Below are 13,998 nucleotides of genomic sequence, written 5' to 3'. Positions count from 1 at the left end.
ACATCAACTACCCATTTCCCCTATCCCTTAAGCCTTGGTTACCACCATTCTATTCTAAGTCTCTGTGAATGTGGCCACTGTAAGTAGCTCATATAAGTTGGATTACATGGTATTTGTCCTTTTTCTTGTCTGATTTATGTTACTTTGCATTATTTCCTCAAGGTTCATTCATATCGTGGCATGTGTCATAATTTCCTTTCTTTTTAAGATGGAAGAATATTTCCTTGTATGGGTATATAATAGTTTCTTTATCCATTAATCTATCAATGGATATCTGCGTTACTTCTACCTTTTGGCTATAGCGAATAACATTGTTATGAATATTATGAACAGTATTTTGCAAAGTACTGTGATACCTTACCTTGTTTTAATATGAATAGACTCTCCCTTAGCTGAGAAAGCCAAATGGACTCCTTTTGGCTCCTTCATTTGCAAGACATCAAGGGCTCCTTACCCACCCTCTTCCTCAAGGACTTAAGCTGTGCGAGCTGACTCCCAGCACATCAAAGAGTGCAATTAACTGATAAAGTACTGTGGCAAGCTATGTCCACAGTTCCCAGGAATTCACCCAGGTGATAGTACCCTAAGCCCCCACGTTTGTGTAGCATAGACAGCACCCAAAAGCCCCCACACCTATCACCTTGTGATGAATTTAAGGCCTCTGCATCTGGAACTGTTTGTTTTCCGGTAACCATTTGTCTTTTTAACTTTTTTTGCCTGTTTTACTTCTGTAAGATTGCTACAGCTAGGCTCCCCCTCCCCTCTCTAAATTGAAGTACAAAAGAAAATCTAGCCTCTTCTTCGGGGCCGAGAAAATTTTGAGTGCTGGCCGTCTCTCGGTCGCCGGCTAATAAGGGACTCCCGAATTAGTCTCAAAGTGTGGCATTTCTCTATAACTTGCTTGGTTACAACAGTACCTTTCTCTTTAAAAATATTTCTGTCCGTTTTCTTGCCTCTAGAGGTGAGATTTTGTTCTTCACACATTCCAATTAGTTTTTGCTAGCTTCTAGGAAAACTACTGATGTTTGAATTTTTGCCAGGGATTCAACCATGTTGCCAAATACCCATACTGATTTTCATAACATTTAGCTTGATTCTTCTGAGCTTTATAGACACGTGAAGAAATCTTCTACAAATAAGAATAATCTTGTCTTTTCATTTCCCATACTTTTAGCTAACTCAGTAATACACCTCTTTGCATTTGCAGGAGGTCATGTCTTATCCGTCTTTTTATTCCCAGGACTCAGCATCACGCAAGGCACCTGAGTTGGTTAAGAGGCACTTGCTGAGTAACAATTTGTGCTTCACATGGGGGCATGTGAAATGCTGTCAGGTGTCACCCATCTTACCCCCTTTGCTGTATGCATATCTTACTAACCAATGATTACATAACATAATGCAGGGCTCAGTGTCACTTTTCAAATATACTCTTTTGTTTATTTCTTAAGTTACAATGTGCAGTAATGGTAATAATTCTTCCCATTGTCCAGATAAATTAACTGAGTCTCCTAGAGATTACATCCCTTGCTCTCTCAGTGGGTCTCCCCCCACAGTCTCCCCTTTACCAGTGAGACTTCATTCTCTCAGCTGCTGGGAGTGTGGCCACTGATGGTTCACAGCTGAGTCCCTCTGTGGGTATTGATCTGAGTCAAAGGAATCTGCTTTGTCCAAATTCATGCCCTTCCTGGAATTTCCTATTTCAGATAAATGGCTTCTGTGGGGATACAAAGGCCTGATTTTTTTGCCCTGATATGCCACCACTCTGAGGCCATCCCCATTGTAGAGGTCTCCATGGGCCTGGCTGTGGCCTCTGCTGAGCTGCACCCCTGCCTGACTTCTCCCTCTGCCCTGCCCCATGCTCCTGCCTTCCCAGCATATGCCTCAGTGAGCCTCTTGCCTGTGAATCTCCATCTAAGTCTGTTTCCAGGAACCCTAACCAAGAGATGGTGGAGTCAGAACCCACACCACAAATATCCTGCCTTTTAAAGTACAGTGGGTGTTAGGTCTGTGAAAGTTTGGAACATTTTTGTTTAGGAGATTGGATATCTCCCTTCAACAGATGGTCCAAATGTTCTCACATCCATAAGACCTGCTGAAGAAAACCAATGCTTCATCTGGAAAGTTACTTTTTCCCAAAAATCTCTTACTCAGCTGGGTTTTTTTTTTCGCCTCTTCATGCTTAGTGAAATGCAAACCAAAGTGTCCATCTGTATTGGACTTGGTGAAATATTTTCACTCATATAATTTTCTTTGATCCACCTGATGAGGAAGGTTGGGCAGGTACCAGAAACCCCTTGTACTCGTAAGTAAATAAGTAGGAGGTAGGTTGAGGGTAAGGTGTCAGGTCATGTAATTTTCAGCTTAATTATGTTCTTGTCACACAGTAAGCTTCACTTGCCTCCCTGGCTCTGGAACTGACACTAAGTAATGTGTCAGCTCCATCGCTCCTAGGAGCGTCCTGGCTGTAGGTAGCAGGAGTCCTGAGAAACACTGGCCGCCTCTCCCATGACAACACTGGTTATTTACCAAAGGCCATGAGTGGTGTTCATGGAGTTCGTGCAAAATCATCTGCAGAGGCCCAGGTGGTTTCCTTCCATCTTCTCCATTGTTCCTTGGGCTTTTGTTCTTGGGCACACGGCTCATGAGTGAAATGTGGACACCATAGCTCTAGACATCCTGTCCCACACTATAGCCTGAAAGGTGAGGAGTAGGAGCAGGAGGAGGTCACAGGGCATGAGAAGAGGGTTGGGGGTGGTGGGGAGGAGAGAGAGAGAGAGAGAGAGAGAACTCCCCTCAGGGGGCCTTTCTCTGTTTATCCAGCAGATCCTCTCTTAGTAGTAACCTGGCCGAGTGCTTGGCAGTTGTTGACTGGACCTGAGCTCTATTTCCCCGGAGGTGAGGAAGGCTTGAAAGTCCATTGCCTGATACTTTCAGTCTTTGCACTCAGGAGCAGGCAAGAGGAAGGGAATTGACAATGGCTGTTCAGGTTTCCAGAACAAAGTCCCTTAATATGAGAGTTCATTGAGAGCTTGTAGAAACTCCATTGTACTCTGTAGTTTATGAGTGTTTTTATGCAGAAGTGTGCACACACACACACACACCATTTCTACAATTTTCATCAGATTCCTAATGAGATCACTGAAGGCGCACCATTTCAATATGTAAGTATGGGTGCTGAGATGTGAATGGAAAGTTCTGAGCTTGTGCTGAAATTAAATGCAGACCAACCTCTCAAAACTTGGATGTTTCCTACTTTCAACATAACTGAGCAGCAGACTACCTCCTCCTTACATTCAATGGAAGTAGAATACAGGAGAATGAAATAGATCACGCACTCTAAAGCCAAGCTGGAATCTACCTGCTAATTGCAATCGTTGTGCCCACAGGAATGATGAGTTCTTTGCTAGTAAACGCTCCTTAAGGAATGTGAGCGAAGATACCCTCTTTTCCCCAGGAGCTCACAGTGTAGCTGAGAGAGGATCTATCCACAAATATTCAGCGTCATGAAAAACAAGGAAAAATGTATTGGACACTAAATGACTGTTGCAACTCAGGGGTCAGGGGAAACCCCTGATGCTGAATATCAACTCCTGATTCACTAGCAATTAATGTGCTATTAAGCATATGCAGGCATATCAACCACACCAATAGACATTCAGCCATAGCATTTGTTAGTTTTTAAAATGCAGACATAGGGATGGTACAATGAAAAACAACCCATATCATCCCCCAAACACCCATGGATGACATTTAAAATAATTCGAATAATTAGAACAACGTGCACATTGTAATAACATTCAAATGAAACAGAAAAATGCAAAATTCTTCTCTTCTTTCTTTTTCTTCTCTTCTCATCCTCTCTCCCTTTCTCTCTCTCTCTCTTCCCCTCAGATGTGTTTCTGTGTATACATGTGTGTGTATGTCTGTGTACATGTCTAGATACACACATACACGCGTGTGTTTAGTTTTGTTTTTGGAAAGAGCTTTGTATTAACATACCATATAGATCTTGTTTTCTATAAAATAATGTATTCAAAGTGTATTAAAATTTTTTTCATTTTAACACAGATTGCTATCTAATACTTCTTAATGATGGTTTCATCTTGTGCGTGCATAATTTATTTATTCCCTCTCCAGTCATGTCATCGTTTTGATCATGCTGAAGTTTGTGCTATTTCCAGGATGCTGCCATCCTTTCCACAGGTTTCACTGAGTGCTGGTGACACAATGGATGATGTGAATTCCTAACAGGGATTGGTGTAGGGGGTGGGCATGTGACCCAGCCCTAGCCAATGAGACTGCAGGGGTGGTGAGCTAGGGGGTGCATAGGAGGAGCCTCCTCACATTCAGGAAGGAGGTGTGGAACAAAGGCTTTTCCCAGGGCTCTTTCTGCCTCTGGATGTTGGTGTTGATGATGTGATGTCTGGAGCTGTTGCAACCACCTTGCTACCAGTTCGAGGCTGAAGCTTCAAGAACAGAAAGGTAAGGCTGAGAGAATCCCAAGGAAGCAGAGCTACATGCTGGGAGTTCTGTTCCTGAAGCCTGCCTCACCCAGGGGCTTCTTATCATGAGGGTAGAGCATTCCCTTTGCATTCAAGACATTTTTAATTAGGGACTTAGTTTACATGCGGCTGAAAGCTTCTCAGCAGGTCCCAAGGCCTCTGCAGTTTCTTCTGCATGGTTTCTCCTTCCCTCACCTCTTCAAGTCTCCTTCTACTTTTGTGGCTGGTGGATTTGTCTCCTCCCTCAGGTCCTCCTTTGCCCATACGCTATGCAAGAATACTGCCCATGTGTGTGTGAGTGGCACAGACAGGAGGGGCGGGTCTGACAATTATTCTGTTGACTCTCCCAGCTTCAGGCAACACAGATGTAAAACTGTGACCAACAGGTGAGACGACTTGAAGAGATACTTTTTCCAGGACAAACTCCTGCATGTTCAATGAGCTAATCAATATAGCACATCATGATACATTTGCACAATTTTGAAGCTCACTACACAACAGTGACAGTTTAAAAATGCTGTGTTAGTGAGCATTGTTAATACAAAGAGTCTTTAAGATCATCAATCTTATGTCTATAAAATTTAGAAAGCACTAAAATCTTAGAGTTCACATATGAAAGGAAACTGCAAGAGGCTTTTCCGAATTTGACAACAATCAGGAAAGGTTGCACGATATTACCAATATGAGTTTCGAAGCAGAAAAAGGATGTTATGTACCATTAAGTTCACAAATCATCAAACTGTTAGTGGAAAGACTGGTTTATCTTTCTGCTATATTTATAAAAGTTCTGGTACAAATTCAATGTCTTATGATGAGGCAAATAGTAATTCATTAGCTGAATATGGAAACATAGGCAGAAAACATTACAGAGTTGTGTCAACTAGTTAATTAAACAAAAACATTCTATGAGACAGTAAAAATCACGTGGATTAAGGAAGGGCAAATCTGCCCTTTCATCTGCAGCGTGGATTGAGGGACTGATGGGGTCAAAGCCAGTGGCATCATGAACAGGAAACAATGTTAGTCTCAAGCTGCAGCTTTGAAATGTCAAGCAGACTCTTCCTTGGCTGACAACTGCTTTCTGACTCAATGGAAGACCTTGTTCTCTAGCGTCAAGGCTGTCAGAAACTTTGCTTATGAGTAAGAAGAACATCCCACTGCTTGGAGGATCTAGGTCCACCTTTAACCAGAAGCACAGAGCTACAGAGAAGGGGTTTCTGGAAAGAACGTCCCACATCTGCCTGAACCTTATGGGTTCTGAGGAGATAGGAGGAGCTGGGTACAATTTGCAGTCCAGATCTGACCCTGGCTCCTTTTCACAGAAGCCTGCCATGCTCTGAGTGCATCAATACAGCCTCAAAATCCCTTCCTCCAATCCTGTGATAACCTTTTTTCCTTTGTTTGTTGAATCATCTGAGGATCCTTGTTGTGACTTTATTCCCTTATTGCAACAACTCAATACTGAGTGTGTTGACTACAGTACTGATTTTGGTCGCTGATTATTTTCTGGATTTTGTGGGTGTGTGTTATTTTCTGGATTTTGTGGGTGTTTGCAGTATATTGCAGTGTTTTAAAAAGTGAATATTTTGCCATAATTTATTTTCTTTTCCCAAATAAACATTAACTTTCATGCTTTCTTTTGTATTGCTAATATTGCTCTATTTTTCATACATAAAGCCCCGATATCGTTTGAGCCTCAGGCCCTGCAGCACCTCGTCTGCCTGTGATCATGCAGAGCTTCCAACTGCCCAAGGAAAGACTGTGCTGTCTCGTGCTTCCCAGGCCTCCGATCCACTCACCCCTCCTTCCAGAGTGATTTCTCTATGCTGGATGAGGGGTTTCCAACCTCTGCAGTTTCCATCTTTTACCTCTGATCTGGTGCATGATTTTTTCTAAAGGAACTCCTAGAAGACACTTAACATGACCTGATCAGGAACTTCTTTACCCTCTTCCAAAGACACAGCTCAGTGCCCAGAAGATGGACCTGTTCACTCTCAGCTTCCCCGCATCCTGCTCTGCTCCTAGGGAGCAGACACACAGGGAAAAGTGGGGGGAGTCCTGTGCAGAGCCCCGACGTCACACCGTCTTCCCCAAGGAAGATAGAATTGTGTCAGAAAGGGACTGTTTTTCAAAAAATCAGCTGTTCATTGTGCGCCTGGATGGTGGTCCCTTTGGTCAAAAAACCCTTCATCCACACGGAAAATTATGAGCGCCTCCCTGCAGGGAAGACTTTGTCCCCAACCACAACATCTGTACACCTGCTGCTCTGCCCTCAGCCCCTCTCTCCCAGTAGAAGCCTGAATCACCAGACGCACCCTCCGCTGAGAGGATGAGGCCCAGATTTGACTCCCTCGCTCATGGCTGCCTGGGCACTGCTTCACTTCCCACATCACAGACTCGGTTAAATCCCATGGGGGTGGAGAGTAAATGGAAGCAGATGCTGCTCACTATCCCTGCCAGACCATTCTCCTCCTGGCTTCCTAGGTGCGGCATAGTGGGTGCTGGCCTCAGGGCTGTTTCAGCAGCTTCCCCTTTGTCATTTCCCCTCAGTGTTTGTGGCAGCCACCCTTGGTCAATGCAGCTCTGAGTGGCAAAGGCATTTCAGAGCCATGGGCCAGAGGCACCTGTCCTGAGGGCTGCACCCCCTTCTCTTTGGACTAAAATAGCAAAGAGAAGGACTGTGTGGGCTTGGGTCCATGTGATTTAGGACTGTAGCCTCCTGCTTGAGGCACAAATATCTACTATTCTATGAATCATGCTGACACTAATTTTTTTTTTATTAATTGAAACATCCTCCTTGGAAAAAACAGTCTACTTCATGCCAGTCTCATTTGTGTTTTAACTTCTCTAACCCTAATATTAAGTTTGACATGAGGACTTTTTAAAACTTCAAGTCCAGAGAATGGGCTGGTGGGTGTGAATTGACAAAACCTCCCACCCTGGGGCACACCCTCCCAGGATGGATGACAGCAGGCACTGCTTTCTCCGTGTGATCTTGCCCGTTTTTGGTCTGGCTGGCAATTCTCCCAATCAGTTACACACACACATACACACTTTTGGCCTTCGTTTCCATGTGAGGGCCTAAAGTCTCTTGTGGAAAGAAGCAGATATCTATCGTTATCTATTTAGTGTCTAGGGGATTTGATGAGAGCAGCTCAGTCCCTGGAGTCTGCTCAGCTCTGCAAGCACAGATGGAATCTACGGCCTGGCGAGCTCCACCGAGGCGTGGCCCCTGCCTGTGGAGACAGCCAGCCCCCTCCTCCTGGTCTGACCAGGAGCTCAGACCAAACCAGTAGCCCAGCTTCTGGGGCTAGCAGCCTGGGCCCCCTCCTCTCCCTGACCCCCTCACCAGGGGCTGCTGCAGCTGAAGTCCTGGGTTCCCAGCCCTTGGCTGCTCTCTCCCTGCTCTGAGGCCCAGGTCTCCTATAGCAGCAGCTCCCCTGACGGTCTTGCTGTGGCCACATCAGTTCCTAGATACTCCTCTGATCTCCACACCAGCAGGACAAGGAGGCTTCATAAAGGAACTGCAGAAACCCTGCCTGTGTGCACATCCCCAGACAGCCAAGAACTCAGAGGGAGGTGATGCTACTGTTTAATTGCAGGAGTTGGGAGAGCGTGCACTGCACACTGGGGCTATGAGAAGCAAGAAGGAAGGAGCAAGGGCAGAACCCCCTGCTGAGCAACAAAGGCCTCCTGCCGCCTTCTCTGTCTGTCTCCTGATGCAGGTGCATGAGGAGACCTCCCCCAGGGTGGGGGCCACCAGTCCAGGGGTGGGAGCACTACAGGGGGTGGGAGTAGGAGGTGGTCAGTGTGACAGGCCTTACACAGACCCCTAGACTTCCCGGCACTTGTAGTTCAGAATGGAAATTTTATCCTCCTTGGGAACTTCATTGACCTGGAAAGAGCAGAACTCTTCCTGTGAAAAGAAAGAGAGGGAGAAAACAAATGTGGGTTACAGTTACAGCCAAAGATGCCCAGGAATGAGACATCAGAATGGGGGTGAGAACGGATGGAGATGAGACACTGCCACCTGACCCCGACCCACCCCTGCTGAGTTCCAGGGCACTGAGCCTAACTGGGCAGTGACTGTTCCACTGCCCCTCCCAAGGCTCCAAGTCACCAGGTGACATTGGGCCCTCATCGCAGCCTGCAGGATTCCTGTCCCAGCACAGCCCTATGAGAAGCAGCCTGTGCAAGGCCTTGGGAGCCCCAAGGGTGGAGGATGGGGGAGGTGGCTCACGGCCCCAAGCTCCTTCCACCTCCAGCACCAAGGCCAGCACTAAGAGGGGCCAGAGGGAAGAACCTGGGGAACTGGATTGCAACTCAAAGTGCCTGAGGTGGTGAGGAGATGACAAGGAGAGCGTGGCTCTACCCTGAGCAGAGCCCTCAAAAGAAATCCTGGGTTCTTGGAGAGGCTGGTGTTGGGTGAGCTGGGACAGGTCCAGGGCTTCTCAGCTAACAGGCATTTAATTCCCTCTAATCTGCTCGGAGTGGCTTTGGCTGCAGGCAGGTGCCTGAGGCTGGGATTAGACAGAGTCCCTCCTTTCTGACCAGAACCCAGCCCAGCAGCTGCTTCCTCCAGTCCAACAGGCAACACTCCAAGGCAGGCAGAGTTGACCTCCCAGTAACCATTACCAAGCTAAAGTCTTCCTAGCAAAACAAATTAATCACCCCTATCCACACCACTCCATCTGCACACACATAGGCATCCATATTAACTCACACCAACCCTCACCCAAACGAATCTCTGCGTGAACCCACATACTCCTTCACACATCCACACACATGTGCACACACAGTCCTGTGCACCTTCCTCATGTATGCACACATATGCACCTTTCCGCATGCATACCCACATGTATATACCATCCCACACATACATTCATGCACACACGAAACTCCATATGCACACACACATTCATTCACTTCACAATACACATCTGCACATGTGTGCCAAACAACATGCATCTTCCCACGCACATGAATACGTCCTTGCACACATGGCTCTACAAATATCTGCACACATGCACACGTGCCCTCCAAAGCATGTGCAGGAGTACAGGTGCGCACACACACACACACACGCACACACTGCTCGGCAGTACTTGATGCCCCTGACCCACATCAGGCACATACCTCTTTCAGTTTTGACTGGTCATTGAAGGGACAGTTGTCCAAGTTGGACTGGGACTTGGTGCATATGGTTCGACCGAACTTCACGTTGAAGTAGTAGTTCACCCCATCCACGATCTACACGCGTGGAAGAGCAGGAAGCAAGGACAGCACACTGTCAGTTTCATGCACACACAGGCACTTCACTGTGACTGAGTCACTGGGCTTGCCTGGGGCTTCATGCTGCCCACACTGTCACCCAAAAGGCACACAATCCACCTTCTCCTGCTGGCTGGCAGGGGTACTGTGTCCTGGGCCTCCCTAGTAACTTGTTTTCTCTGGGTATGTCAAGCAAGCTGTCTCATGCAGCCCAGTAGGAGGAGAAGCAGGGGCAGGGCAGATGGAAGCCAGGGCCTAAAACCCCCTTTGCTGGATTCAGGAACAGAAGTCACAGCTCTGGGGAGCCAGCCAGGGTGGGACAAAGAAACAGTCCTGGCACAGGCTTGCAGGGCAGGGTCTAAGCACCAAGGGAATGCTACTTCCCACAGCAAAAAATTAACTGAATTCTGCTACCTGTGCTCAGGGGCAGGGATACTGGACCCATCCTAGGAAGGCTGTTACCTGATGATGAAATTTTGGCTAACTTTCAGGTCCTGGCATTCAGCCCACAGAGCATCTCATTCCTGCCATTTAACCCAGAGGTATTTTCCTCATTTCTCGGTAAGAGATGAGAGGCTCACATACGTTGATGTTTTAGGCCAATAAACATTGCTTCCCACACGCCTCCATTCCAGGTGTGATTTTCGAGGCAATATTTCTAAAGTGAGTCACACATCTGCATGTCTTATAGTTGCAACTTCAGAAGAGAACTGAATGCTTTCCCTGCACAGTTCTGCCCCCAGACCTGACTTGTCAGAACTGGAGAAGCATGGGATGAGGGACCCCAGGACCAGGGTGCTAGACCTTGCCCTGTGGAACCACATACAAGTCTTGTAGAACCACATGCAAGTCCTGTGGATCCCTCCGGTGTCAGTCTGCTGCTCTGTAAAATAGGCTCCAGGGCCCAAGGATCTACATCATTCTGTGCTTCACTCCCAGTGAGTGACACACTTGAGAGGGAGGTGCAGGCCAGCAGGGACCACAGCACCAGGGAGTGCCCCTCCTGTGCAGGGAGAGGGCTGCAGGAGGAGAAACGCAGCTGGTCTGGACTCCTCTGACTTTCCAAGAGAAGGTGGAGGAGCTCTAAAGGCTGGCAGGCCATATAGCCAAGTGGTCGCTGTGTCACTGTTTGCTGCTCTGCCATGGGACGTAGGTCAAGCTGGGCTCGGTAGCCCTGCTGAAGATCCCTCCCTCTGGACCCAACTGCCTCCTTCGCTCTGCTGGGTGACTGCTGTCCTCATTTTGCTCTGCGTCAGCTGGCAGAGGCAGGGTCAGGCGTGCTCTACCCCAGCAGGAACTCAGCTGTCCTGGGCTGTAGGGGGTGGTCAGCCGGCCTGAGAGTGAAGGCCACTAGCCCTAATGGGCTGTGCCCAGGGGCGTGACTTCGGAGGGAAGCAGGGCTCTGCAGGACAAGGAGCCAGGTTCCTGTGTGGTTGCTGTGGAGAGGACTCAGGCAGGAGGATGAGCCTCACGGCCTGGATCTCATCCTGAGCTGCACCAAGCCCACCCAGAGTCAGCACAATCTCCATCCACACCTGCTGGACCCTGGGAAATGCCACGGTCATGGTACAGACACAGCGGCTGCTGCACATTAAAGGAGGCCGAGGGGACAGGACAGGGCTGAACTCAGCAATCACGGCCCGGGAGTGTCCTAGGGCATGAAGACCCTCAGCAGACAGTCAGGGAAAGCTGAATGAGTCTACGGTTTAGATAATGTTGATTTGCTGGGAGTCCTCTGGGGGGTGAGGCAACAAACCCAGCTGGGACTCAGGCCCCCCGGGGTGGTGGTAGCACGCACCTGCTGGTAGGCAGCCATCACCTGCAGAGGGCGGCTGTAGTACTCATCCTTACTAATGTCCTTGTTGTACTCGCTGATGGTGAAGTCCAGGGCACGCTGCACACTCTTGTCATTGAGGTCTGCGGCATGGATGCCACCCGCCAAGTTCCTAGATTGGGCCGAGGCACTCCCGGCCGCGGCCACCATCAAGGCAGTCAGCAGCAGCAGTGGGGTGTACATGGGCCAGGTCATGTTCTACTGGGACACAGAGCAAGGAACTGGATCTCCCAGAGAGCAAAGCAGCAGGAGGCTGAGGCAGGAAGCCCAGGCCAGAAGGCAGCTGTGCATTTATCTTACTTGGGTGTCCCCCAACCCCACCTGCTCCCTGGCCCCGCCCCTGGCTCCTCCTCCTCTTTCTACCCCTCCTCTTCTGTCTCTATCTCCCTTTCCACCCCCAACCACTTCCCTCCCTCCCCCTCTAAGTTCCCTTCGCTCCTCCCATGCCTCCTCCTCATCCTCCTCCCCACTCCTGTCCTGACTGCAACCTCCCCACAGCCCTGCCCCTCTTCCTCAGTGCTCTAAAGCTTGGCTCACTCTGGATTCCAGAGAGGTGACGCTGCTCCCTGGGCTGTGAACCTGGTGACCACCTATTTCCTCAGGAAAGGGAGAAATACAGGGCTTGGCCTCCTAAAGTCTTCAGATATCAGGGGCATCCAGGAGCACGTGGTTATGGTCTGGGAATTCCTGGAGCAGGGAGCTGCTTCAGAAGCTTCGGGATGACCTTGTCCATGTCCTGTTCTGGGGAACTTCTTTGCCAAACATAAAGTAATTAACCTTTGGGTAAAGTTCACTGGGTTCTCTTTTCATAACTCCTCATTATTCAATAAACAAACCTGTCACCAGCTTCCCCCTGCACCATGCAGTCTGGGCAATGGAGGCATAGACATGAACTTGCGGAGCTGCCGTCCAACAGAGATGTGACAGAAACCCAGGAGCAGTTTAAAACACATTTGAAAAAGTTAAAAGATACAGCTGAAAGTAATTTTGGTATTTCTACTTTAACCTAATATATCCAAAATACTTCAACACATCAGAACTATTCTTAAGGAGCTAGTTTACATTCTTTTGTGTGTGTGTAATGTCTTGAAGTTCCCTGTGTATTTTTTACAGTTAGACCAAGTGTCACTTTGGACTAGCCCCATTTCAAGTGCCCTGTGGCCACGAGTGGCTGCTGGTGGCTGTGGTACTGCATAGCCCAGCCATTAGGGTGTGTGGGAAGATGCAGAGTGGTGATCAACAATTTAGATCAGGGAATTATAGTCACTCAGCTGGAGAGAGATGGGTGCTACTGGACCCTGGTCAGGGAAGTCTCTATGAGACTGGAAAGGTTGAGAAGCCCCAGGCAGCAGGGAATAGTCAGTGCAAAGGCCCTGAGTCAAGGCTGGGCATGCCTGCTCCAGGAAAAGGAAGCTCCTGGAGGGGGTGTGAGCAGGGAAGGGAACGACCTGGAGTCTCACGGTAACTGTGGGTATGTCCAGGTGGAAGGGGCAGGGAGACCCCTGACAGGCAGTGGGGGTGTCAGGAGAAGGAGCAGCAGCCACAGGATGAATGTGGGAGCCCAAGAGCCTCTCTTGCATCTCGCCTCTGGGAGACACGCTGCCAGCGCTTGTCCTCTGTGCACTGCTTGGAAAACTCATGTAATATTTTAAAAATTACTTTGAATGAGGTAGAATTTACATACAATAAAATGCCTAATAGTATGTGCCCAATCTGGGGGATTTCATAAATGCATACACTTGTGTTACCACTTTGTCCACACCTGTGATACTGCCTCGCCCCGGATGGTTTCCTTCTGCTTCTGAAGCCCACCTTCGTGCCCACCCCACCCTGGCAGCCCGCATGCGGCCCTGTAGACTCCTTTGTTGCCTGTCCTCGAGCTTCCCAGGAATGGAATCCTGCAGAGAGAGCCTGGGTGTGTCTTCGTCCTTTGCTCAGCATGGCTTCATTGCCAGGATTGCGAGTTCTCCTTCCCACAGACTGAGAGGATGTGGTTAGTTGGGTGCTCTGTGGGGTGACAAAGCCCCCAACTCGGGATGCCCCGGGCCTGGGCTGGAATGTGACTCCAGGAGTGGGGAGGGTGGAAGGAGGCTATGAACAGACAGCTGCTCCCTTTGTTCTCTCAACTCCACCCTCCATGCCTGAAGGTGACCCTGCGGCAAATCCCTTATGGTGAGGTGGCAGCTTGGCCAGAAATGCCAGGAAACCCTGGGCCTTTGCAGGGCACCCAGAGGACTCTCCTGGGAGTGGTGGAGGTGAAGGTTGGCCAGTGTCAGCCCAGACCTGCTGTAACCCTGGGTCTCAGCCATGGCTAGGGCTGGATCAGCAGGAACATGGCAGTGGGAACAATATTACTTACGGATGCAAATATTCAGTGTTAGGATTGGGAAA

General features: G+C 48.7%; 1 protein-coding gene across 1 annotated transcript; it reads right to left on the bottom strand.

Annotated features, from left to right (window-relative positions):
• Window positions 1-8,084: 8,084 nt before the first annotated feature.
• CST5 (cystatin D) lies at window positions 8,085-11,874 on the bottom strand. The gene is made up of 3 exons (XM_055266611.2): window positions 11,572-11,874; window positions 9,639-9,752; window positions 8,085-8,418 (listed from the first exon to the last, which is right to left on the bottom strand). Exons 1-3 carry the CDS (start codon window positions 11,800-11,802, stop codon window positions 8,335-8,337), a joined length of 429 nt encoding a protein of 142 aa, XP_055122586.2. The 5' UTR covers window positions 11,803-11,874; the 3' UTR covers window positions 8,085-8,334.
• Between the last annotated feature and the right edge of the window lie 2,124 nt (window positions 11,875-13,998).

Source organism: Symphalangus syndactylus, chromosome 24 (assembly GCF_028878055.3).
Source record: "Symphalangus syndactylus isolate Jambi chromosome 24, NHGRI_mSymSyn1-v2.1_pri, whole genome shotgun sequence".
Lineage (NCBI taxonomy): Eukaryota > Metazoa > Chordata > Mammalia > Primates > Hylobatidae > Symphalangus > Symphalangus syndactylus.
The sequence above is the reverse complement of the archived record's forward strand: the minus strand, read 5'-3'. Positions and strand labels throughout refer to the sequence as shown.

Excerpts from the sequence above, each read along its gene's own strand:
- CST5 (XM_055266611.2), bottom strand. The coding sequence starts at position 11,802 with ATGACCTGGCCCATGTACACCCCACTGCTGCTGCTGACTGCCTTGATG. Across the intron at positions 9,753-11,571 it reads TGATGGCTGCCTACCAGCAG|ATCGTGGATGGGGTGAACTA; the intron begins GTGCGTGCTACC and ends CCACGCGTGTAG. Across the intron at positions 8,419-9,638 it reads ACCAGTCAAAACTGAAAGAG|GAAGAGTTCTGCTCTTTCCA; the intron begins GTATGTGCCTGA and ends TTCTTTTCACAG.